General features: G+C 42.0%; 2 protein-coding genes across 6 annotated transcripts in view; both read right to left on the reverse strand.

The window, feature by feature from the left end:
- The window catches only part of SLC26A2 (solute carrier family 26 member 2), a 92,232-nt gene that overhangs the window by 36,559 nt on the left and 30,204 nt on the right, over positions 1-25,469 (reverse strand). For 4 of the 5 annotated variants that reach the window (XM_077265741.1, XM_077265746.1, XM_077265742.1 and 1 more), the window contains exon 2: positions 1,029-1,667. In XM_077265741.1, the coding sequence (XP_077121856.1) occupies positions 1,029-1,646 (618 nt within the window). In that variant the 5' untranslated portion in view covers positions 1,647-1,667. Of the gene's footprint in view, positions 1-1,028; positions 1,668-3,491; positions 3,512-25,469 lie in introns of those variants that run through there. The other variant, XM_077265744.1, reaches the window with a different exon arrangement.
- On the reverse strand, positions 7,926-10,986 carry LOC143776392 (uncharacterized). Its single transcript, XM_077265740.1, has 2 exons — positions 9,798-10,986; positions 7,926-9,323 (listed from the first exon to the last, which is right to left on the reverse strand). The coding sequence occupies exons 1-2, from the start codon at positions 10,893-10,895 to the stop codon at positions 8,685-8,687; spliced, it is 1,737 nt and encodes a 578-aa protein (XP_077121855.1). The 5' UTR covers positions 10,896-10,986; the 3' UTR covers positions 7,926-8,684.

Genomic DNA, 25,469 nt, shown 5'->3' on the forward strand with positions numbered 1-25,469 from the left:
CTCCATCAAAATGGCGGTGGTGTCTGCACAGTAGCATCTATCAAGATCCAATAGATGCTACAGCGCAGGCGTCGCCGACGGTGCCTGCCTGATGAATGTATTTTATTTGCAAACAATTAGATATGCAGTAGGTAAAATAGGGGGCAAGTCACTGAGGGATCAGTGACCTGTTATATGCATGAATATCTAAGCAGAGCACCATATAAAGTCCCACCCACAGGCCACCACATAAAGCCCCCCCATAGGCCCACCCCAAAGCACGAGAATCTCATTAACTGCAAACTGAAAATAAAGATTAAACAATAACCACAAGACGGATTTAATCAACCAAGGTATTTTATTCAGTATAACTGTGCCGACCTGATACTGTCTGTAGGTTACTATGCACAATCCTGCTGACAGGTTCCCTTTAAGGGAATCTGTCAGTGGGATCAACCTTCCTAAGCCATCTACATGGACATGTAGGTTATAGAATGTCAAATTATTATTATTTGTTATTATAGTGCCATTTATTCCATGGCGCTTTAAATGATACTTTGTATATGCAATCTGATTCCTTATTCCAGAGAAATCTAGTTTTCTTATTATGTAAATTAGCTGTTAAGATCTATCGGCCGGACACAGATCTCCCTGAGAATCTGCCTACAGAGCTTATTTTTTTATGAAAAGCGGGTGTTACCAGTGAGAGACATGTAATGACTGACAGTCTTCTCCTGATTGATTCACACTGATAACAGCCCCTTTTACTAACAATTGGGCTCTGGAGGCAGATTTTCAGGTAAGATCTGTGTCTGGCCCATAGATCTAACAGCTCATTTACATAATAAGAAAAATTTTGATTTCTCTGGAATAAGACCTCGGATCGCAGATATCAATGTATCATTTTATTCCAATTTCTATGACCTACATGCCCATAGAGACAACGTAGGAAGATTAATCCTACTGACAGATGTGCTTTAAGGTAATCAAGAGACATCTAACATACTCATGACCATTCTGTCCCATACTTTTACCTTTGCACAACGTACCTGATAAACTCCAGCCATAAATGTAACGGTGGCTCCTACTGTAATGGCATAGCAGCTTCTATCACAAGTCAGTCTTGAAGTCTGATTAGCATCAAGTGTTTCATTGGTTATGAACCCAGCCACTGTTGACAGATGGCCTCCTTGGTCACTCAATTTGTCATAACCTGCAGCTTGCAGTTCTCGGTCCACAATTTCACCCACCATCAAGCATAGTACCCCAAATATTCCAACATGAATATGCTTAGATGTCCCCATTAAAAAATATATAATGCATGCAAAAAATGAGGTGTAAAGGCCATAGATAGGTTCCTGCCCAGCCAAAAGTGAGTAAGCAATGGACTGTGGAACAAGCAGAATACCCACTATTAGGCCCGACATGGCATCACCCAGCAAGTATTCTTTCAGTTTGTATTTAGGGAGCCACTGGAACACAGGCAGAAAGCTGAGTAGCGCATCTTTGGCTTCGTTAGGAGAACATCTACAGGTTTTTCTTATCTTTTCAGTTAAACGGGTATGTAGGGAAATTGTTTTCTTCTCTTTTTCCTCCAGATGTATGGTCCCTGGTGGCCGGGAGCTGCGGTGCATAGCTTTGACGTTGCCATTATCCTCAGTTTTCATTGTGATTTCTTTTTAATTTATCTGAGAAAAAAACAACACTGATCAGAATATAAAAAATATTGGTAATAATGTTGAAAATACACAAGTCCTGATTCATGATTTGCATTTTTTTAAGTCATTTTTCTTTTTTGTTTAGTGGTTTATCATACCATTGAGCACAGGTCATAAATTTTGCACAAAGTAAAAAATGGTCTTCATTTTTCCATTTAATCTGTTTTGCACCTTTTTTTTGCACAAAAACTCACACTTCGCAAAATGGTCTACAACTTCGCTGCACATAAAATCACTCCAAGTGCAAATTTTGGAACTTATCGAAAAGTTGCAAATGATGAATCAGGCAAAAACATCTGGAACTCTTTAACTCTACCCATTGTGATAAACTAAAAAAAAAAATGACAAAAACTGGGGTCACAGGACTGTATTTTCTCTCATACAAGAGAATCGGGCAATTATGCTAATCACACTCTGATCAGAGTTTGATCCGATATTCTTGGTTGTGGAGAAGACGGGAACATTTTTTTGCCATCTTCTCCACTCTATCAGTCCATGATAATCGGACTGCACCTATTTTGTGACAAATCCATTGACTTGCATGGCCGAATCAGTAAATGTGCATGGTCCCAGAGAATAACATTGGTCCGAGTGCAATCCAATGTTTTTTCGCACTTGGACCAAAAAATAAGGTTGTCTGCAAGAGCCCAAACACATATAAAACAGACTTCAAAAAAGGAGCAAATGGAGAGAAAAAAGAATATGGAACAAGTAAAGTAAATGCTGAAAAGTTTTTAAAAACCCAATAAAAAATAGGCACAAAATGCAATAACGTATAGGGTCCAATGACTACAAACTAATCAGGCTGATTTTGTGTTTCTTTCTTCCCAGGACTATTAAATATACTTAATTCAGCGTAATCACAATCATTGCATTATATTACAGCTAAAGAATGCTATTTAGTGAATAGGAATGAATTAATTTCATGGGTAGAACAGAAAAAAGCTTGGCATTCTTTAGGAACTGAAGTACTTAAAATGTATTAAGCTGATTTCCATTTTTTCACTACATGATTTTTTTTAAGTCTTATTCCTTTACTGTTAGCTTTATATAATATCACAGACGACAACAACCTTTTTTAACCCACAATACAGTCAATTTGCTTAAAAATTTCAAAACAACCTTGTTTAACCAGGGAGGATAATCATTAACTGAATATACACAAAGAAATATTTTATCACCATCTTAAAGTAAATACATCTGGCCTAGTGCCTCTCATATCTATGGCAGCAGCTCGTGTGCCCTCCTGGATGTGAGTCAGCGGATTTAGAAGCTCAGGATCCACAAAAAACCTGTTAAGAGCACATACCGTCATGTCATATTTTCAAGAATTCTTTATTTTACCCTGGACTTCAGCACCTTCTTATTTTCAGCATTTGAGATTTTTCTTTTAATTATTTGGAGTTATGTGGTTTTTCTAGTTTTCTAACTTCATTGTGCAGTATTGTGTTTTTACAAAGCAATATTATCCTCAAGAGAGGAATCCTGTTCAAGAAGTGATTAATATCACCGAAAATAAAAGAAGTGACTAATAAACATATAATATAAAGCCATACTTATCAACTGTCCCAGAAAGTCTGAAAATCTCTAGGATAAAAAGAGACCATCAGGAAAAGTGTGCAAATCTCCCCAGTGCAAGACGGTTTCTTGTGCTATTGTCTTCATATAGTGCACCCGTAAAATGACCGAGGGCGGTAGCCGTGGACGAGCTGATTTTCCATAATGCTATGGCCCTTATAGGAAAATCCCAGTCCCAATGTGCTACCAGGTGTGGGTGCATCACATCACACTCACTTGTAGGCCACAAGACCACTTTCTCCAGACCTCCACCTTCAGGAGCCACCACACAACTCAGGGGACACACCGTTCGTTTCGACAAGCAGAGGTTTACTGAACAGTTCAAGTTCATCTGATTGTAAAACACAGTATTAGGCATAACACGTCTTAGTTCTTGCTTCCTTAATACAGTGCATTTTCAGCATTGCTATCCGTTCCTCCAGGACTATCCCTGTATTTACTGTTCCTGTCAGCCCCAGGGATTTCCCGTCCAGTCTTGCAGTTCACCTGGGATCCATTACCTTCCCTTAATGTGGTTCTACATCCATTGTCCCCTGTATACCAGAGGATATGGCACTCTACATAGTACCTATACCAAACCTTGAGCTCCGAACATTGCAGGAATGTCCGCAAAAAATTCCAGTAAGACTTTCCACTGCCCTCAGCGATAGGTGCTTGTCCACTGCAACTTGAAGTTGACTTTGGTTACTGTACTTCCCTTTCTGACTAACTACTTCCCTTTCTGACTAACTATCAGGAAGCAATCCCTTTTTCCTGGGGCTTGGCGTCCCTCTATGGGCTAGTCATAAACTTTAACTATTGTATGTCTGTCCCTACCGCACGTGGTTGGGCAGATCTCTTTCACAAACATTATGTATTACATTTATATACATTAACCATATTACACTTATCATACTTAACAGAGTCTATCTTATCCTATCATCACTACCTTATGTCCTTAATCTTAACCTACGCCCGTTCCACACTATACATGACAGAATATATCTAAAACCACGTGACACAATTCACATTTTAATATACAGCACAGCGCAATTTGTGTCTATAGGGGTAGGAACATAATAGTACAGTCCACCACTCTTACATCCCCAATGACCAAACGCACAATCAGGGGCAAGAAATAGGAATGTGAAAGGGGCATGGTATGTAACAGGGGGCTTAGTTATGCAAAAATCCAACTAAGCACAATAGTTTATCAAGAATAATACTAGCATAAAAAGAGAAATGTAATAGTCTAGATCAAGACTGGGGTTCACAATGAGGTGATGATCTTTTGGTGAGTTTTTTATTATATTGACACAATCAGTATAGATTGCAATATTTCCCCTTACATATTTTTTTTATTTTGCATTTCGTAGTTGGAAATTCTAATGGTGATGCTATGTGTACATTGCTTTGCCTTGAATTACATCTCTATTTCTGACTATTAGTAATTCCCTGCATGTTTTACCAGCATCACATGATAGGCCTACATGAACTGAGGCTCTATGTCACTGGCATACAGACAGTAAGGCCTTTTTCTTACTCTGCAATGTTTATACATAAAAATAAATCTGGTCATCTCAGGATAATCTGTACTCAGTAACAATCTTTTATAACTAGTGGATGAAAAAGTGAAAGCAAAGAAAATGTATAAATATGTAGAAATCTGAAGTGTAGGATATCAAGAAGGCAGAAGGTTTGTTATGTATTGTCTGCATCATACATCTTTGTAGAGAATTTTGTACATAACCTGATTGTTTGTACCCATAAAAATAAGCTTATAGAAATTATGCATATAAATCTCTACATAACCCATTTAATGTGTTACCTAAAACGACAATTTTAAGGATTATAAATAAGTCTTGTAGACTGGATAATGTTCAGTCTTAGGTAGCAAACATGGAGTGAAAGGTCAAAACATAGTGAAACAAATTTTTAATAGTGTATATGCATAACCCCATAAATGTAGGGACCTTCGTACTGGCTAAAATTCAGGTTGACAAATGAAATTTATCTCAGAGGTGGATATACTATTGGTGCACCAAGTGCACAGGGCCCGAAGAGGTCTACAACCAAAACAGGTGGAATTGGGCACTCTAATGAGCTATTGGACTACAAAGGGGCCCTCTTTTCTTGTCTCGTCTCTTGTCCTTGTGTACAACTTGGTTCTAAGTGTCAGAGAACTCTGTCCCCTCTGGACCCAGAGGAACTATTACAGAGAACCTGCCATCGGTTTTGACAACTCCTAGGCAGCCATAGACACTATTTAGGAGTTAGAGAGACATCTACATGTAGCTCAGTTGAGAATGCAGTACATTTTGCTGCTGGATTATCATCTAGTGGACACGTGGAGTTGTTGTTCTCAATAGACTTGTTCTGACATGCTTCTCTAGCTCCTTTATAACATTTATACGGTGTAGGGACATGAAGAGTAATAACTGCTTCCCTTTAAAGGGAACCTGTCAAGTCAAAAAAACACTATTAAGCTGCAGATACGTTGTTAATCTGCAGGTTAATAGCATTCTAAATTACTGATGCACTACACAGCTAGCTATCAGTCAGGGCTGGGGTGCGGTGACTGAAGTTGTGCTGAAAGCCTGAGGCTGCCAGGAGAAATAAAGTACATTTTCTCCCAGCAGCCAGGCATTCAGCGCGACAGCCGCGCAGCTTTAGAACACTACTAAAGCGGTTTTCCCACAAACAAAAGTTCATTTTAATCAACATATCTTGGAATAATATTAATATCCTCAATTGGCTGCATTTAAATAAAATGTTCCTGTGCTTCCTCTGCCCAGGAGCTGTGGTATGATCAGACCATGTTCCAGACGGTCAGACACAGCCATTACACAGTATATTGGGGGCACATTTGTAAGATTATCTCAGCACAGGAACATTTTTTTAAAACACGTCCACCTGTGGAAATTATTATTACTCCAAGATCTATTAATTAAAGTGAACTTTTGTTCGTGGGAAAACCCCTTTAACTTGCAGATTAACAACATATCTGCAGGTTAATCACATTTTCTCAAATTACATGCTCTCTTTAAAGGCTTTACTAAACATTGAAAAAGCGTGTGATTCTGAACTTGCACTAGAAATTAGAGACAGCATCGCTTTAAGAACAAGAATGAATATACTGAATATTGCAACCAACAGGTACTAATTACCATAATCATTTTTATACTCCCTGTATTCATTAAAAACGAGTTACCGTTATACATGTTTGCAATGGTTTTTAATCCTTTTCCTTCCTGACAACTTACCAGTTAACATCATCAATGCTGCCCCACTGGGAATATCTCTTCATTGCAGCATTTATTCATCAATGTTTTCTAAAATGCAATTAACTCTGTGCAGATTAAGGGTCCTTTATTGTATATCATCCTTTTATGCTTAATTTAGCTGCAAGGGATTTGCCAAACACTTACATAACAGGTAGTAGTATACAATTTGTATACTGCGAATACCCTAAAGTACCGTAAGTGGTTAACTAATACACCCTAATATTTTTCATGTTATCCATTGTTTCCCTACTAATAGAATTCGCCAAGTATATATGGTTATGAGCTCCAAATTATAATTTTATAGCTTACAATAACTACTCAAAAAATGTACTTTTACAATAAGGTCATAGAACATATAGGGTCATATATTATATAATCTATAAATGCAACTAATGTTTTTAATCTTCTCCAGATCTTAGTTTATCCTAGGGTGCTCCTCCATTGGAGCCCTCAGATATCAGATGTAATTTACAAGCAAACCTGGCAGAAAATGCTTACTCTCAATCAAATAGCCACCATAAATGGCTTAAGATTCATATTTGAAGAACTCTCACATTGAACTAAGAGAAGTGATGATTCTAGGAGACCGTAATTCATCTTAAAACAAAGATGAGAAGACACCCATAGTCAATATTGACCAATGCTGACATCTACAGCTACACAGTTGTGAGCCGCACATCATGTGCCAGATGGGGCTGCCAATAGTTTAAAGATTGTAAAAAAAGGAAATTGCAGCAACCATATCTAATTTTTCATTGTTAGGAAAAAGCCGGATTACTCACCGGTAATGCCCTTTTAATGAGCCACGACAGCACCCACTTTGAGAGAGGGACCCGCCCATAGGAACAGGAAACCTACAGAGATAAAAGGGCGGCCCCCCTCTCCTCCTCAGTTGTTTTTCAGAGTACAAGAGGAACCGCCATTGTTAAATTAGTATACATTCTTAATTATTAGTACATTTTATTATATCTATAATCACCCATGAGAATATTTTGTATTAATAACTATACATATCTACAAGGGTGGGAAGTGACAGGGTGCTGTCGTGGCTCATTAAAAGGGCATTACCGGTGAGTAATCCGGCTTTTTACCCTTCGCCACGACAGCACCCACTTTGAGAGACTTTCAGAGACCCTTCACCTGGGTGGGATTACCGTACTAAGGACGGCTCTCCCGAATGCCAAGTCAGAAGCGGAAGACAGATCAAGCCTATAGTGTCTATAGAAAGTTGAAGGCGACGACCAGGTTGCGGCCTTACATATGAGCTCGATGGGAATGTCTTTATTCTCCGCCCACGAGGATGATACGGCTCGAGCTGAATGCGCCTTTACTCCCTCTGGAGGACTTTCGCCTTTTGACAAGTATGCAAGATGGATAGCTTCTCTGATCCACCGGGACAAGGTAGCTTTCGTGACTCCATGGCCTTTTCGATGACCCTGAAAAGACACAAACAGAGCCCTACTCTGTCTGCAAGAGCGGGTTCTGTCTATGTAGCCCAGGACTGCTCTTTTAACATCAAGCATATGTAGTTTTTCCTCCTCTGAATTTGCTGGATTATCATAAAAGGAAGGTAGAAAAATCTCTTGGGCTCTATGGTATTTTGTAGCTACCTTAGGGAGGTATGAAGGATCAGGTTTGAGAACTATCCTATCCTGATATGTTATTAGGAATGGAGGGTCTATAGAGAGGGCCTGGATGTCACCCACTCTTCTGGCAGAAGTTAAGGCTATCAGTAAAGCTACCTTGTATGTGATGTTTTTAAGAGGGATAGAATATAAAGGTTCAAAGGGAGGACCAGATAAGGAGTCTAGGACTAGATTCAGGTCCCAGGGTGGCAGGCGTGGAACATGAACCGGTGTACACCTCTCGCATGCCCTAATAAATCTAGTTACCCATCTATTACTAGCAATGTTAGCACTATAGAGGGCTCCCAGGGCAGACACTTGAACTCTCAGAGTATTAACTGATAACCCCATCTCACGACCTTTCTGCAAAAATTCAAGGATTGGTTTAATAGGAACCTTAGAGAAGGGTTTTGTATAGAAGTTGAGGAATTTTCTCCATACTCTGCTATAGATTAGAGTTGTAGATTTTTTTCTGCTCAACAGTAATGTATTGATTAGTTCTTGAGAAAACCCTCTTAAAGTTAGTATCTGCCTCTCAAGTTCCACGCCGTGAGGTGGAGGCCCTTTACTTGTGGATGGTAGAATGGACCCTGAAAGAGTAGGTCTGTAGTCACTGGCAGAATCCACGGATCGCAAACTGACATCGCTCGAAGACAGGAGAACCAAGGCCTCTTTGGCCAAAATGGAGCTATCAGAATCACCTTTGATCTTTCTTCTCTTATTTTCTTGATCACCAAAGGAATTAGCATCATTGGTGGGAAGGCGTAGGCTAGATCGTAATTCCATGGATACTGGAGCGAGTCTACTAGATCTGGACGATCTGCCACATTCAGGGATGCAAACATTGGTACTTGCCTGTTGCTCCTGGTCGCAAATAAATCTATCTGCGGAAGACCCCAAATGTCCACTATGTTTTTGAATATGCGAGGATTGAGGGTCCATTCTCCCTGGCGGAGCGTGTGGCGACTTAGAAAGTCGGCCCTTGAGTTTTCTATACCTCTGATGTGGACCGCCGTGAGAGATAGAAAATTGGGTTCTGCTAGATCGAAGATGTCTGCCGCTGAACACATGAGACTTTCCGATCGCGTTCCGCCTTGCCGATTTAAATACGCGACGACAGTTGTGTTGTCCGACCGGATCTTGACATGAGAACCTCGAAGCTGAGGAAGGAAAGAATTTAAAGCATAATATACTGCATTTAACTCCTTCCAATTGGAAGACTGCTGAGTCTCTAAAGGAGTCCAGCAACCCTGGGCTATATTTTGACCCAGATGGGCTCCCCACCCCTCTGGGCCTGCGTCAGTAGTAAGTATTTTAGGGGACCTAAATGCCCATGAGACTCCTCTGGACAAATGGACTTTATTTAACCACCAACGAAGTGAATGAAGTACGTCTTCAGATAAGGTGATTTTTGAATTTAGATGTTCCTGGAAATGAGACTGAGCATGAAGCACCTGGTGTTGTAGGGTTCTGGTATGGTATTGGGCCCATTGAACCGCAGGAATGCAGGAGGAGAGAGAGCCCAAGAGAGACATGGCCTCTCTGAGGGACATACGAGGATTTGATCTTGCCGTAGCGACCTTTGAAACTATGATTAACTTTTTGGATTCTGGTAAAAGACATTTTTGACTTACAGAGTCCAAGACTAGTCCTAGGAAGGACTGACGAGTTTCTGGAAGAAGTCTGGATTTTTTGAAGTTTATAATCCAACCTAAGGCCTGCAATGATGAAACGGTATTAGACAAGCGTTTTTCACATTGAGATGCTGAATTACCAATTATTAAGAAATCATCTAAATAGGGTACAATTAATGTGTCTTGATGACGTAGATGGGCCATCACCTCTAGCATAAGTTTCGTGAAGATCCGAGGCGCCATAGATAGGCCGAATGGCATGGCCGTAAATTGGAAGTGACGGATCCGGCCTTGTAGAACTACTGCAACTCTGAGATATTGTTGGTGTTCTATATGAATTGGAAGATGATAGTACGCATCCTTCAAATCCAGACCTGCCATAAAGCACCTAGGGAACAAGAGTTTTATAGTAGATCTTATAGATTCCATCTTAAAGGTGTGTTCAACCAAAAAGGCATTTAGTCTTTTTAGATTAATTATAGTACGAAAAGTACCATCAGGTTTTGGAACCAAAAATAAAGAGGAATAAAACCCCCTCCCTTCCTGGTTTATTGGTACTTCGATGAGAACATTCTTTGCCAAAAGGCTCAGAATTTCTAACTGAAGCGCTTCCTGTTGTTCCGGCGCTTTTAGAGATGTTACTACAAAGTTGTCTTGTGGTAATTTAAAGAAATCTAATCTTAATCCAGATTTTATTAGCTGAAGGATCCATTGATTCGAGGTTATATTTTCCCATTGATGATAAAAGAATTTCAGTCTGCCACCTACTGGGTATTCATCACTGATGGTATCTCCCCCGCTTAGATGTTTCGGGATTACTATATAAGGCACCTTTCGGTCTGGTTTCTTTTGTTTCCCACCGATCTTTTTGGGCCTCATACGGCCTCCTCCTGTTAAATGGCCGTCTTCTAAACGCTCTCCTATAAGAAGGAAGAAACTGTTTAGGAAAGCCCTTCCTTCTTTCTCCTGCCTTGTTAAGTAGGTCATCCAGAACCTTCCCAAACAAGAACTCACCCTGGCATGGGATTGAACATAATCTGGTTTTTGATTGTGCGTCTCCCTTCCATCCTTTGAGCCAAAGGGCACGACGAGCTGCATTAACCAGACCTGCTGACCTGGCTGCTAAACGGAGGGAGTCCGCTGAAGCGTCAGCTAGAAATGCTGCGGCACTTTTAATCAGAGGCAAGGATTGAAGAATCTTATCCCTTGTGATCTTGCCTTTCACCTGTTGTTCAAGCTGGTCAACCCAGACTAATAGGGACCTGGCTGTACACGTGCCTGATATGGCCGGTTTAAAAGCTCCAGTGTTTGTCTCCCAGGACCTTTTTAGAAGAGCTTCTGTTTTGCGGTCTAAGGGATCTAATAGAATGCCTGCATCTTCCACAGGTAGAGATGCCGGTTTCGAAGTTGACGCCACCGCTGCATCCACCTTCGGGACTTTAGACCACACTCCTCAGAGGAACTAGGAGATGATCCTGAGGTGTTGGAGGATCGAATTAGGCCCTCTTCAGACTCTGAGCTAGAGATTGGAGATAGGTGCTTAGTGCCCTGCTTTTTCAAGGATTCTGACCCCAGGGACTGTATTTCTTGCCGTATTAAGGCTCTAATATCTGTGGCTGTAACAGCTGCCTCATCCTGTAAGGTCTGGCTGATACAGGATTGACACAGCCTTTTAGAATATGTGTCAGGTAAGGGCTGCCTGCATAGAGCACATTCTTTATGCTTGGATTTACTAGTCCTTTTAGCCTAGGGGAAAATCAGAGAAGGAAGGGATCAGCTTATGGGAAAAGGATTATAACACTCACCCAGTGAAGCTATTATATTCATCATTATACCGGATTAGGAGATGGAGACACTGTGTGGGGTCTGAGTACTGCATCCGTACTTCTTGATTTACTTCTGTGAGTGTCAGATCCATCCATGGAATGACCACTCCGTTTAGCCGCTGACTTTAAGCTTTTAGCGCTACTTTTGTCAGCGCTATCACGTTCCACAGCAAGTGGAAGCTCAGTATCTGCCGGGGACGACATATTGAGCAACTAGCCCTGTGCCCCGGCGTTTTTGAATCGCGCGGTCCCAGGCAGCGTGCCGCGCCCCCCGCGAACCGGAAGTGCACCAACACTTCCGGTTCAATGAAGCAGCGCAGACTTACCCGCGCACCAGAGCCGGCGCTGCTGCTTTCTGGAATCGGCGCCCCGTACACACAGGCTCCCTCCATAGGCCGGGCCTTCCATGCCCGGAACCTGCCGGATAGTGCCCAGACGAGGGGGGAGGCTGCATGCAGTGGCTCCCCCGCCGCTGCTTCCGATGCCGCAGCCCCTGCTGTCACCGAGAGAACCACGCAGGCGGATGTACCGGCTCGGGTAAGAAAAAGTGGAGGCGCTCCAACCACCTCCATCTGTAGGTAATCCAGAGAGTTCCGATAGGAACAGGAAACCAACTGAGGAGGAGAGGGGGGCCGCCCTTTTATCTCTGTAGGTTTCCTGTTCCTATGGGCGGGTCCCTCTCTCAAAGTGGGTGCTGTCGTGGCGAAGGGTAAAATAACTGATATAAAGCCATATTACCAGTTGGTAATCAAGTAGTTTAAGATTATTTGTCTTGTCGACCTGAAAAATTTAGACTTAATAGTATTATTGTTATTAATAGAAATATCTTACTGATTAAAAAAAAACACACTGTCATTTTTCTGGCAACTGCCTCCCAGTATATGTCTTAAATATCAAGAAACCGCCCCCTATCATTCAGCAAGCCAACATATAGGTGTATGTGTGTGACCACCCTGAAGCCCATGTATGGGAAGAAGACCAGAATGCAAACGTGACTATTTTTGCGACCCATATAGAATTTAATGTGTGAAGACAACTCTCATCTCCCTACATCTCTTCTTCTGTGAGGAAAAGGATAAAAAAGTATGCGAACTTTGATACTGTGTAATGAGGAAATTATGTGTAGATAGACACGAGACCGTGAAAAACATTCAGAAATCAATGGTCAGAGTGATAAGGTGGTTGGTTCTCACATGTATGAATAAAGACTGGTGGTTTAATCTGGTGATTCTTTATAAAGTCCAAAAGTCAACGAAGAAGGACTATGACTTTGAAAAGGTTTGGATGGAAACCTGTTTTTGAGCTTACAGTACATTCAGGTGGTTTTAGCAAAAAACACTCAAACTTTTCTTTGAAAATGGACTGTAGTACCATCAGTAATACATTGGGACGCTTGGACTTTTGAACCAAATTGAGAATAATCGGCAATATTGGCAGTCATTATTCACACAAGTAGGAACCACCTTTTCACGCAGTGACAATTAATTTCTGAATGTTCTCCACGTATCGATTTCCATTAGTATCTTCAATTCACAATAGCACAGTTCAAAAATGTCTTTTTTTTGTGTATATTTCCCGTGCATGTTTTCAGGTAGTGTGCCGATTACTGTGGCTGCGGGTCTCAGGGTGGAGGCACTGGTGTAGCTATATATATTTCTTCTTATATGAGGATGGCCTTGAAAGTGTGGTCTTTTCTCAATGGGGTTAGGGTACCCCAAGTCTTTCAATAACTAGGAGTCTCCTAAGTAAACATAATCTTAGACCTTCATATGAATGAACCTTTGTAAATGACATCTGATTTAAGCTTCATTTTAAAAAAAACTTGGACATTTCATGTTGTACTTAGAGCTAAACATTAATGTTGGTAACATAACAGCAAGCTCAAATTCACAACATTTTATTGGATTTTTAGAAATAAAATTACTTTCCAAGATGCTTTAATTGTTCTTAATGATTAAAATTGAGAAGGAAGACAATTGTGCTTTCGAGCAGGTGATTACAATTTACAGGCATTGTGTTCTGCTTTACTTTCCACTGCTTCTGTGATACATTGTCTTTTAATTTAAGGCTGTATTATCTCCAATATTTTACGAGAACCACTCAGTGCGAGGAAAATATTGGACATGTGAATGGCCCCATAGATAGGTACGAGAACTATCCATGAAAATCATGGACAGCACTTGTACACAAAAAACGGATGTCAGAGTGAGTCCTTACAGTGTTGTTAGAGGGATGATGGTGTATACAGTGTGTTCTAGATACTTGGCTCAGCTTGTCTGTTTTGTTTAATAACTCCAAGTACTTATACTGTGTGCCTATGTAATAAAATTGTTCACTTTGTAATTTAAAGTACAAGGTACTAGAGACTACCAGCTGCATCCAGAAAACGCTACTACCATTACAAAAATTGCAGAATTTCTCTATAAAGCCATAATCACACACTGGCTTTCACAAAAGTACCATCATAGCAGACACAGCGTCTTTCAGCAGACCCAAGGCTACCATAGCATATCATCGTCACCCTGCAATCACCTCAGGGAAGGATGGACACCCAGAGCAGAGTAACAGCATTTAAATGGTGCGCTCAGTGATTTACAGCAGCATTTAAAGTTAATAACATTAATTGAAGCTTGCTTAGGTTGCTGCTTCTAGAGGCAGATGAAGGCTGTGTAACACTGCCACAGTCTATCTTGCCTGGAGTGTTTTCAGCTCCTGTGTTCCCTCCACACACCCGCCCATAATAGTACGTTTGGGGATGGGAAGGAGTTAACTAAAGATAACCACTAACATTGGTAAAAAAAAATTATATGTCAAAGGTGTTCATAACCCTATAAAGCTTCATGTACAAATATGTACAAGACTGGGCTCATACATTGCAGTAGTGGGCTATGCGGCAAAACCGCACCTGCGCATTGTTGTTAGTTTGTGATGTGGTACAGTTTGAGGGTAAGTGTAAGGGTGAAACAAAATGTACTGTGTTGTTGGAAATTTGTAATGTAATATATGACCTTTCCAGTAGAGGGCTGCAGAGAGGCCAAAGTTGCAGCGCGGACGTTTGGCAGTTGATGAAAGTTGCTAGTAGGGTTCAAGGGGAGAGGAAGCTGTGTATCGTTGGGGAAAGCTCTGAATAGAGCGGTGCGACTCTGGAACTATTTTTGGTGACTCTGGGATGCTCTTTTCGGTTTGACATGAGCCGACTAGGTGAGGACAACCAAGGACACAGCATCTTGGGCTAGGCCACGTGAGGCCTTATTTCTAAGGACTTAGAGAAGTCCTGCGTTGGAGAGATCGGCATTCTCTAAGAGCTTCAAGACGCCGTTTCTGTTTGTTGAGGACTCAGCCCAGCAAGGACCCTTCTTACTTCAGTCTCAGGACGTATCAGGACCATCTTATATCTGAATATATAGGCACACATATAAATAACTATAGAGGTCTTGTTAGTTAGGAGAAAAAGCCTATTCAATAAGAGACACTTCAAAAACTGCCCCAAGTAGGCTATTACTAATGTACTGGCACAACACTGTTGTTTTATGGATTTATGCATAGAAAGGGTTAATCGCGTGTATTTTGATTTGGTAACTATTCTTGTGTATATTCTTAGTCGGTATTATTTAGAGTAACTGGTGTCATCGCATTTGTTACTTATACACTGTTTACCTACCATCATTTTTTTTCCCTATGTAAACAACTTAGTAAGTATTTTTTATTATATTATCTAATCGTAGTGCGTGTCTGCTGATTGCTGCTGTACCCCTCATCCGGTGGCCATCCCTCGTTCACGTTACACAAGTAAAACAAAGTTCGTAATACGTTTCTCTGTTGTGAGGCATACAATCCCGACATGTAAATACAGCCATGAAAATATTGCTATATCAAGCTGCAGAAAGAGACTCTGTTTCTATGTAAATACACAAGACCGTGGTCTGGGTCTATAAAATGAATTATAGTGACTTGGTGTGCTCAAGTAGGGTAGCACAGAATTATGAGATTGGGCAGCTGGCTAAGTTTGAAGCTACAGAATATCTGTCTGGGAATTTGCCATGTGTTTAAGCCCTAATGTTAATAGAAAATGTGACTGAGTATTGACCGCTAGATAGAATACATTAAATTACATAAACAAAAAATTACAATAATGTAAATGTGTTTGTAAACACTCATTCACGCAAAATATCTGGGCGGGCCACATATTTCTCTGCAATGATGAGAAAGCAGCTGCAGGAGCATGAGGCCAGCTATCAGACACAGCCAGACTCCCCATAGAGAAGGCAGAGATGGTTTCTGACCATCTTTGTCTTCCGGAAACAGAACTGAGTATATAGCATAGGAAGCACTAACAGTGGTTCCTCCTCAGTTATGCGACACCAGATGCTAGGACCTTATAGATTGAGATCTACCCTGCAATTCATCCAGGAGGCTGAATTTACCCTGTAACTGGAGCTAAGAAATCAGACCCAGTTCCAGGGGAAATCATATTTGTAAATATGATGTCCCTATTGAGAAGAACAATGTGTGAAATAAATAAATAAAAAACAATAAAAAATACAAGTAACAAATACAAAATAAAATAAAAAAGCCACTATCAATTTAAATCACAATTGCTAATTCCTCCCCCATTGTTTGATATATAAAAATAGTTATGGATAGGGGAACAAAGTTCACATTTAAAATGTATTTTATTGGTTTATTGTGGTCATTAATAAGAAATGTAAATGTTAAAAGCAAACATGAATTTCCATTTTTGGCCCCGAAAATTCGCTCAGTAATGGAAAAAAAAAGAATACAAAAGTAAAATAAAAATTTGGCCCAACACATCAGGAAAAAAATGAAAAAAATATCTGAATAGCCAAACAAGAACATATTTTATAGCAAAATGGTCTTGATACTGGTTGTGATATGTCAATATATTAATCTCAGAGGACCCATTTAAAGACATAATGAGAAAATGATCTCTGCAAATAAGTAGTACATTCGCAGAAATTGTACATTACCCAGTGTGCAATTCATTTTATCTGGAGAGCCATATTCGGGAGTGGTGGTCATTTTGCAGAAGATAAGGACAATGTGTGCAATGTCTTATTTAATAGAAGAAACTGTTTAGTAAACATTAAATCATGAAATGTATCCTCCAATAATGACATTGAGGTCTTGAGGTTGAAATACAACCTTAACATGCATAATATCTATAAGAATATTGCTCAGAGTTATTAGACAACATGTAAAGGAGAGATCCAGCTCTTGAAATGTAGACTGGCACCACTTTTTACAGCTTATATTAACAAAGAAAAGAATACACTACCAGTGTTTTCAATACTCAATAGTAGTTACTTCTAGGCACTGACCCCTTTCTCTAGGTGGAGAATTACAAAGCTTTCCTTATCCCTGGGATATCCAACCTATGGTCCAAAGGCCATCAGATTTATTCCTATACACGCACATACAGGGATAGACATGTCAGTCTGGGGGAGCGGAGAATCTTTCTTGGATTTGTCTCCGAGACACAAAGTCACCGAATGTTTTTTATAAGTATGTTTTTTTCGGAAACATCACCAAATAATACATAACATAACTCTGCCAATGTCTGTTCATGCAACCTGTGGTTCAAGCAGCATAAATCTGCTGTCAAGAGACACATAGACAGACACAATAGGATACATAAATTGTCTGAGGTGGACATGGACATCTGCCAAGGCGGGCAGATGACCGATGGCCCGGCAGGTCTGCACCACAAAGTGGGCAGCCGGCTCTTTAAAACTTCTGAGTGAAGGTCCTGTGTGCAAATGCTGTATACACATATACAGGTGATACTGCTATAATATAACATGTATATAGCATTTGCTGTATCGCCTGTATAATGTATATACGTTATATAGGTGATACTGTTGTATATATACTGTATATATACACTGTTTGCAGAATTATTTGGCAAGTTGTATTTTGATCCCATGACTCTTTTTATACATGTTGTCCTACTCCAAGCTGTTCAGGCTTGAGAGCCAACTACCAATTAAGTAAATCAGATGATGTGCATCTCTGTAATGAGGAGGGGTGTTGTCTAATGACATCAAAACCCTATATAAGGTGTGCTTAATTATTAGGCAACTTCCTTTCCTTTGACAAAATGGGTCAGGAGAGAGATTTGACGGGCTCTGAAAAGTCCAAAATTGTGAGATGTCTTGTAGAGGGATGCAGCAGTCTTGAAATTGCCTAACTTTTGAAGCGTGATCACTGAACAATCAAGCTTTTCATGGCAAATAGCCAACAGGGTCGCAAGAAGCGTGTTGGACAAAAAAGGGCGCAAAATAACTGCCCATGAATTGAGGAAAATCAAGTGTGAAGCTGCCAAGATGCCATTTGCCACCAGTTTTGCGATATTTCAGAGCTGCAACTTTACTGGAGTAACAAAAAGCACAAGGTGTGCGAGACTCAGGGACATGGCCAAGGCAAGGAAGGCTGAAAAACGATCACCTATGAACAAGAAACATAAGATACAACGTCAAGACTGGGCCAAGAAATATCTTAAGACTGACTTTTCAAAGGTTTTATGGACTTATGAAATGAGAGTGACTCTTGATGGGCCAGAGGCTGGATCAGTAAAGGGCAGAAAGCTCCACTCCGACTCAGACACCAGCAAGGTGGAGGTGGGGTACTGGTATGGGCTGGTATCATCAAAGATGAACTTGTGGGACCTTTTCGGGTTGAGGATGGTGTGAAACTCAACTCCCAGACCTACTGTCAGTTTCTGGAAGACAACTTCTTCAAGCAGTAGTACAGGAAGAAGTCGATATTGTTCAAGAAAAACATGATTTTCATGCAGACAATGCTCCATCACATGCCTCCAACTACTCCACAGCGTGGCTGGCCAGTAAAGGTCTCAAAGAAGAAAAAATAATGACATGGCCCCCTTGTTCACCTGATCTGAACCCCATAGAGAACTTGTGGTCCCTCATAAAATGTGAGATCTACAGGGAAGGAAAACAGTCCACCTCTCGGAACTGTGTCTGGGAGGCTGTGGTGGCTGCTGCACGCAATGTTGATCATAAACAGATCAAGCAACTGTCTATGGATGGAAGGCTGTTGAGTGTCATCATAAAGAAAGGTGGCTATATTGGTCACTAATTTTTTGGGGTTTTGTTTTTGCATGTCAGAAATGTTTATTTCTAAATTTTGTGCAGTTATATTGGTTTACCTGGTGACAATAAACAAGTGAGATGGGAATATATTTGGTTTTAATTAAGTTACCTAATAATTCTGCACAGTAATAGTTACCTGCACAAACAGATATCCTCCTAAGATAGCCAAATCTAAAAAAAAACACCCCAACTTCCAAAAATATTAAGCTTTGATATTTATGAATCTTTTGGGTTGATTGAGAACATAGTTGTTGATCAATAATAAAAATAATCCTCTAAAATACAACTTGCCTAATAATTCTGCACATAGTGTATATACTAGATGGTGGCCCGATTCTAATGCATCGGGTATTCTAGAATATGTATGTAGTTTATTTATGAAGATTTAAAGGGAACCTGTCAGCTGAATTTGGCGGGACCGGTTTTCGGTCATATGGGCGGAGTTTTCGGGTGTTTGATTCACCCTTTCCTTACCCGCTGGCTGCATGCTGGCCGCAATATTGGATTGAAGTTCATTCTCTGTCCTCCGTAGTACACGCCTGCACAAGGCAATCTTGCCTTGCGCACGCGCAGTATGTTTTGCCCAACTGCAGGCAAAGCCTAAAAGCATTAGTGCGCATGCGCCGGCGCACTATGTCCCGGAACACAGCAAAATAGTTCCGGGACATAGTGCGCCGGCGCATGCGCACTAATGCTTTTCGGCTTTGACCGCAGTTGGGCAAAGCATACTATGCGTGCGCAAGGCAAGATTGCCTTGCGCAGGCGTGTACTACGGAGGACAGAGAATGAACTTCAATCCAATATTGTGGCCAGCATGCAGCCAGCGGGTAAGGAAAGGGTGAATCAAACACCCGAAAACTCCGCCCATATGACCGAAAACCGGTCCCGCCAAATTCAGCTGACAGGTTCCCTTTAAGAATAATGCAATGAATACACAGGATTCGGCCAGGCGCGACCAATCAGCGAAGCGTAGTTCAAATCCCGTGCCAATTTGTGATCAGACTGCGCCTGTCACTGTCAATCAGTGAAGCAAGGGTCAGCTCCAGGTTTTTGAGAGCCTCGGGTGAAAGAGTCTCAGTGGGCACCCCCTTTAACACATACGATTCATGATGCACAGATACAGCAGAAATATATAGCACAGCCACGTAGCATATAACACAGCCCACGTAGCATAAAGCACAGCCATGTAGCATATAACACAGCCCACGTAGTAAACAACACAGCCAACGTAGTATATAGCACAGCCACATAGCATGTAACACAGCCACGTAGCATATAACACAGCCACGTAGCATATAACACAGCCACGTAGTATATTGCACAGCCAACGTAGAATATAACACAGCCCACGTAGTATATAGCACAGCCACGTAGTATGTAACACAGCCATGTAGTATATAGCACAGCCACATAGCACATAACACAGCCCACGTAGTATATAACACAGCCCACGTAGCATATAGCACAGCCATGTAGCCTATAAAAGTCACGTAGTATATAACAGCCATGTAGTATATTGCAAAGCTCATGTAGCATATAACACAGCACACATAGTATATAGCACAGCCATGCAGTATATAGCACAGCCACGTAGTATATAGCACAGCCACGTAGTATATAGCACAGCCACGTAGTATATAACAGCCCACGTAGCATATAACACAGCCCACATAGTATATAGCACAGCCACATAGTATAAAGCACAGCAACGTAGTATATAACACAGCCACGTAGTATATTGCACAGCCCACGTAGCATATAACACAGCCCACATAGTATATATTGCACAGCCATGTAGTATATAGCACAGCCATATAGTATATAGCACCGCCACATAGTATATAACAGCCCACATAGTATATATTGCACAGCCATGTAGTATATAGCACAGCCATGCAGCATTTAACACAGCCCACGTAGTATATAGCACAGCCACGTAGTATATAGCACCGCCACGTAGTATAGAACAGCCACGTAGTATATTGCACAGCCTACATAGCATATAACACAGCCCACATAGTATATAGCACAGCCATATAGTATATAGCGCAGCCATGTAGTATATAACACAGCCACATAGTATATAACACAGCCACATAGTGTATTGCACAGCCCAAGTAGCATACAACACAGCCCACATAGTATATAGCACAGCCATGTAGTTTATAGCACAGCCACGTAGTATATAGCACAGCCACGTAGTATATAGCACAGCCACATACTATATAACAGCCCACGTAGCATATAACACAGCCCACGTAGTATATAGCACAGCCACATAGTATATAGCACACCCACGTAGTATATAACACAGCCACGTAGTTTATTGCACAGCCCACGTAGCATATAACACAGCCCACTGTTATGGTTCTCAATGGCAAGAGAACATAGCCCAGCAAACATAAGAACTAGCTCTTGGAAGGATGGAAACTAAACTGACCATGAACTAAACCTGCCGCACAACTAACAGTAGCCGGGTAGCGTAGCCTGCGTTTTATCCCTAGACGCCCAGCGCCGGCCGGAGGACTAACTAATCCTGGCAGAGGAAAATATAGTCCTGGCTCACCTCTAGAGAAATTTCCCCGAAAGGCAGACAGAGGCCCCCACAAATATTGGCGGTGATTTTAGATGAAATGACAAACGTAGTATGAAAATAGGTTTAGCAAAATTGAGGTCCGCTTACTAGATAGCAGGAAGACAGAAAGGGCACTTTCATGGTCAGCTGAAAACCCTATCAAAACACCATCCTGAAATTACTTTAAGACTCTAGTATTAACTCATAACATCAGAGTGGCAATTTCAGATCACAAGAGCTTTCCAGACACAGAAACGAAACTACAGCTGTGAACTGGAACAAAATGCAAAAACAAACAAGGACAAAAGTCCAACTTAGCTGGGAGTTGTCTAGCAGCAGGAACATGCACAGAAAGGCTTCTGATTACAATGTTGACCGGCATGGAAGTGACAGAGGAGCAAGGCTAAATAGCGACTCCCACATCCTGATGGAAACAGGTGAACAGAGAGGATGATGCACACCAGTTCAATTCCACCAGTGGCCACCGGGGGAGCCCAAAATCCAATTTCACAACAGTACCCCCCCCTCAAGGAGGGGGCACCGAACCCTCACCAGAACCACCAGGGCGATCAGGATGAGCCCTATGAAAGGCACGGACCAAATCGGAGGCATGAACATCAGAGGCAGTCACCCAAGAATTATCCTCCTGACCGTATCCCTTCCATTTGACCAGATACTGGAGTTTCCGTCTGGAAACACGGGAGTCCAAGATTTTTTCCACAACGTACTCCAACTCGCCCTCAACCAACACCGGAGCAGGAGGCTCAACGGAAGGCACAACCGGTACCTCATAACTGCGCAATAATGACCGATGAAAAACATTATGAATAGAAAAAGATGCAGGGAGGTCCAAACGGAAGGACACAGGGTTAAGAATCTCCAATATCTTGTACGGGCTGATGAACCGAGGCTTAAACTTGGGAGAAGAAACCCTCATAGGGACAAAACGAGAAGACAACCACACCAAGTCCCCAACACAAAGCCGAGGACCAACCCGACGCCGGCGGTTGGCAAAAAGCTGAGTCTTCTCCTGGGACAACTTCAAATTGTCCACTACCTGCCCCCAAATCTGATGCAACCTCTCCACCACAGCATCCACTCCAGGACAATCCGAAGATTCCACCTGACCAGAAGAAAATCGAGGATGAAACCCCGAATTACAGAAAAAGGGAGACACCAAGGTGGCAGAGCTGGCCCGATTATTGAGGGCAAACTCCGCTAAAGGCAAAAAAGCAAGCCAATCATCCTGATCTGCAGACACAAAACACCTCAAATATGTCTCCAAGGTCTGATTCGTCCGCTCGGTCTGGCCATTAGTCTGAGGATGGAAAGCAGACGAGAAAGACAAATCTATGCCCATCCTAGCACAGAATGCTCGCCAAAATCTAGACACGAATTGGGTACCTCTGTCAGAAACGATATTCTCCGGAATACCATGCAAACGGAACCAACTCGGAAGAAGAAGGCAACTTAGGCAGGGGAACCAAATGGACCATCTTAGAGAAACGATCACACACAACCCAGATGACAGACATCCTCTGAGAAACAGGAAGATCCGAAATAAAATCCATCGAGATGTGCGTCCAGGGCCTCTTCGGGATAGGCAAGGGCAACAACAATCCACTAGCCCGAGAACAACAAGGCTTGGCCCGAGCACAAACGTCACAAGACTGCACGAAGCCTCGCACATCTCGAGACAGGGAAGGCCACCAGAAGGACCTTGCCACCAAATCCCTGGTACCAAAGATTCCAGGATGACCTGCCAACGCAGAAGAATGAACCTCAGAAATGACTTTACTGGTCCAATCATCAGGAACAAACAGTCTACCAGGTGGGCAACGATCAGGTCTATCCGCCTGAAACTCCTGCAAGGCCCGCCGCAGGTCTGGAGAAACGGCAGACAATATCACTCCATCCTTAAGGATACCTGTAGGTTCAGAATTACCAGGGGAGTCAGGCTCAAAACTCCTAGAAAGGGCATCCGCCTTAACATTCTTAGAACCCGGCAGGCAGGACACCACAAAATTAAACCGAGAGAAAAACAACGACCAGCGCGCCTGTCTAGGATTCAGGCGTCTGGCGGACTCAAGATAAATTAGATTTTTGTGGTCAGTCAATACCACCACCTGATGTCTAGCCCCCTCAAGCCAATGACGCCACTCCTCAAAAGCCCACTTCATGGCCAAAAGCTCCCGATTCCCAACATCATAATTTCGCTCGGCGGGCGAAAATTTACGCGAGAAAAAAGCACAAGGTCTCATCACGGAGCAATCGGAACTTCTCTGCGACAAAACCGCCCCAGCTCCGATTTCAGAAGCGTCGACCTCAACCTGAAAAGGAAGAGCAACATCAGGCTGACGCAACACAGGGGCGGAAGAAAAGCGGCGCTTAAGCTCCCGAAAGGCCTCCACAGCAGCAGGGGACCAATCAGCAACATCAGCACCCTTCTTAGTCAAATCAGTCAATGGTTTAACAACATCAGAAAAACCAGCAATAAATCGACGATAAAAGTTAGCAAAGCCCAAAAATTTCTGAAGACTCTTAAGAGAAGAGGGTTGCGTCCAATCACAAATAGCCTGAACCTTGACAGGATCCATCTCGATGGAAGAGGGGAAAAAAATATATCCCAAAAAGGAAATCTTTTGAACCCCAAAAACGCACTTAGAACCCTTCACACACAAGGAATTAGACCGCAAAACCTGAAAAACCCTCCTGACCTGCTGGACATGAGAGTCCCAGTCATCCGAAAAAATCAAAATATCATCCAGATACACAATCATAAATTTATCCAAATAATCACGGAAAATGTCATGCATAAAGGACTGAAAGACTGAAGGGGCATTTGAAAGACCAAAAGGCATCACCAAATACTCAAAGTGGCCCTCGGGCGTATTAAATGCGGTTTTCCACTCATCCCCCTGCTTAATTCGCACCAAATTATACGCCCCACGGAGATCTATCTTAGAGAACCACTTGGCCCCCTTTATGCGAGCAAACAAATCAGTCAGCAGTGGCAACGGATATTGATATTTAACCGTGATTTTATTCAAAAGCCGATAATCAATGCACGGCCTCAAAGAGCCATCTTTCTTAGCCACAAAGAAAAAACCGGCTCCTAAGGGAGATGACGAAGGACGAATATGTCCCTTTTCCAAGGACTCCTTTATATATTCTCGCATAGCAGCATGTTCAGGCACAGACAGATTAAATAAACGACCCTTAGGGTATTTACTACCCGGAATCAAATCTATGGCACAATCGCACTCCCGGTGCGGAGGTAATGAACCAAGCTTAGGTTCTTCAAAAACGTCACGATATTCAGTCAAGAATTCAGGAATCTCAGAGGGAATAGATGATGAAATGGAAACCACAGGTACGTCCCCATGCGTCCCCTTACATCCCCAGCTTAACACAGACATAGCTTTCCAGTCAAGGACTGGGTTATGAGATTGCAGCCATGGCAATCCAAGCACCAACACATCATGTAGGTTATACAGCACAAGAAAGCGAATAATCTCCTGGTGATCCGGATTAATCCGCATAGTTACTTGTGTCCAGTATTGTGGTTTATTGCTAGCCAATGGGGTGGAGTCAATCCCCTTCAGGGGTATAGGAGTTTCAAGAGGCTCCAAATCATACCCACAGCGTTTGGCAAAGGACCAATCCATAAGACTCAAAGCGGCGCCAGAGTCGACATAGGCATCCGCGGTAATAGATGATAAAGAACAAATCAGGGTCACAGATAGAATAAACTTAGACTGCGAAGTGCCAATTGAAACAGACTTATCAAGCTTCTTAGTACGCTTAGAGCATGCTGATATAACATGAGTTGAATCACCGCAATAGAAGCACAACCCATTTTTTCGTCTAAAATTCTGCCGTTCACTTCTGGACAGAATTCTATCACATTGCATATTCTCTGGCGTCTTCTCAGTAGACACCGCCAAATGGTGCACAGGTTTGCGCTCCCGCAGACGCCTATCGATCTGGATAGCCATTGTCATGGACTCATTCAGACCCGCAGGCACAGGGAACCCCACCATAACATCCTTAATGGCATCAGAGAGACCCTCTCTGAAATTCGCCGCCAGGGCGCACTCATTCCACTGAGTAAGCACAGCCCATTTACGGAATTTCTGGC

Source organism: Ranitomeya variabilis, chromosome 5 (genome assembly GCF_051348905.1).
Source record: "Ranitomeya variabilis isolate aRanVar5 chromosome 5, aRanVar5.hap1, whole genome shotgun sequence".
NCBI lineage: Eukaryota > Metazoa > Chordata > Amphibia > Anura > Dendrobatidae > Ranitomeya > Ranitomeya variabilis.

Coding starts and splice junctions, on each gene's coding strand:
- LOC143776392 (XM_077265740.1), bottom strand. CDS start 10,895: ATGCAGCTCGTCGTGCCCTTTGGCTCAAAGGATGGAAGGGAGACGCAC. Junction 9,324..9,797: donor TAGGACTAGTCTTGGACTCT/GTAAGTCAAAAA, acceptor TTCCTTCCTCAG/CTTCGAGGTTCTCATGTCAA.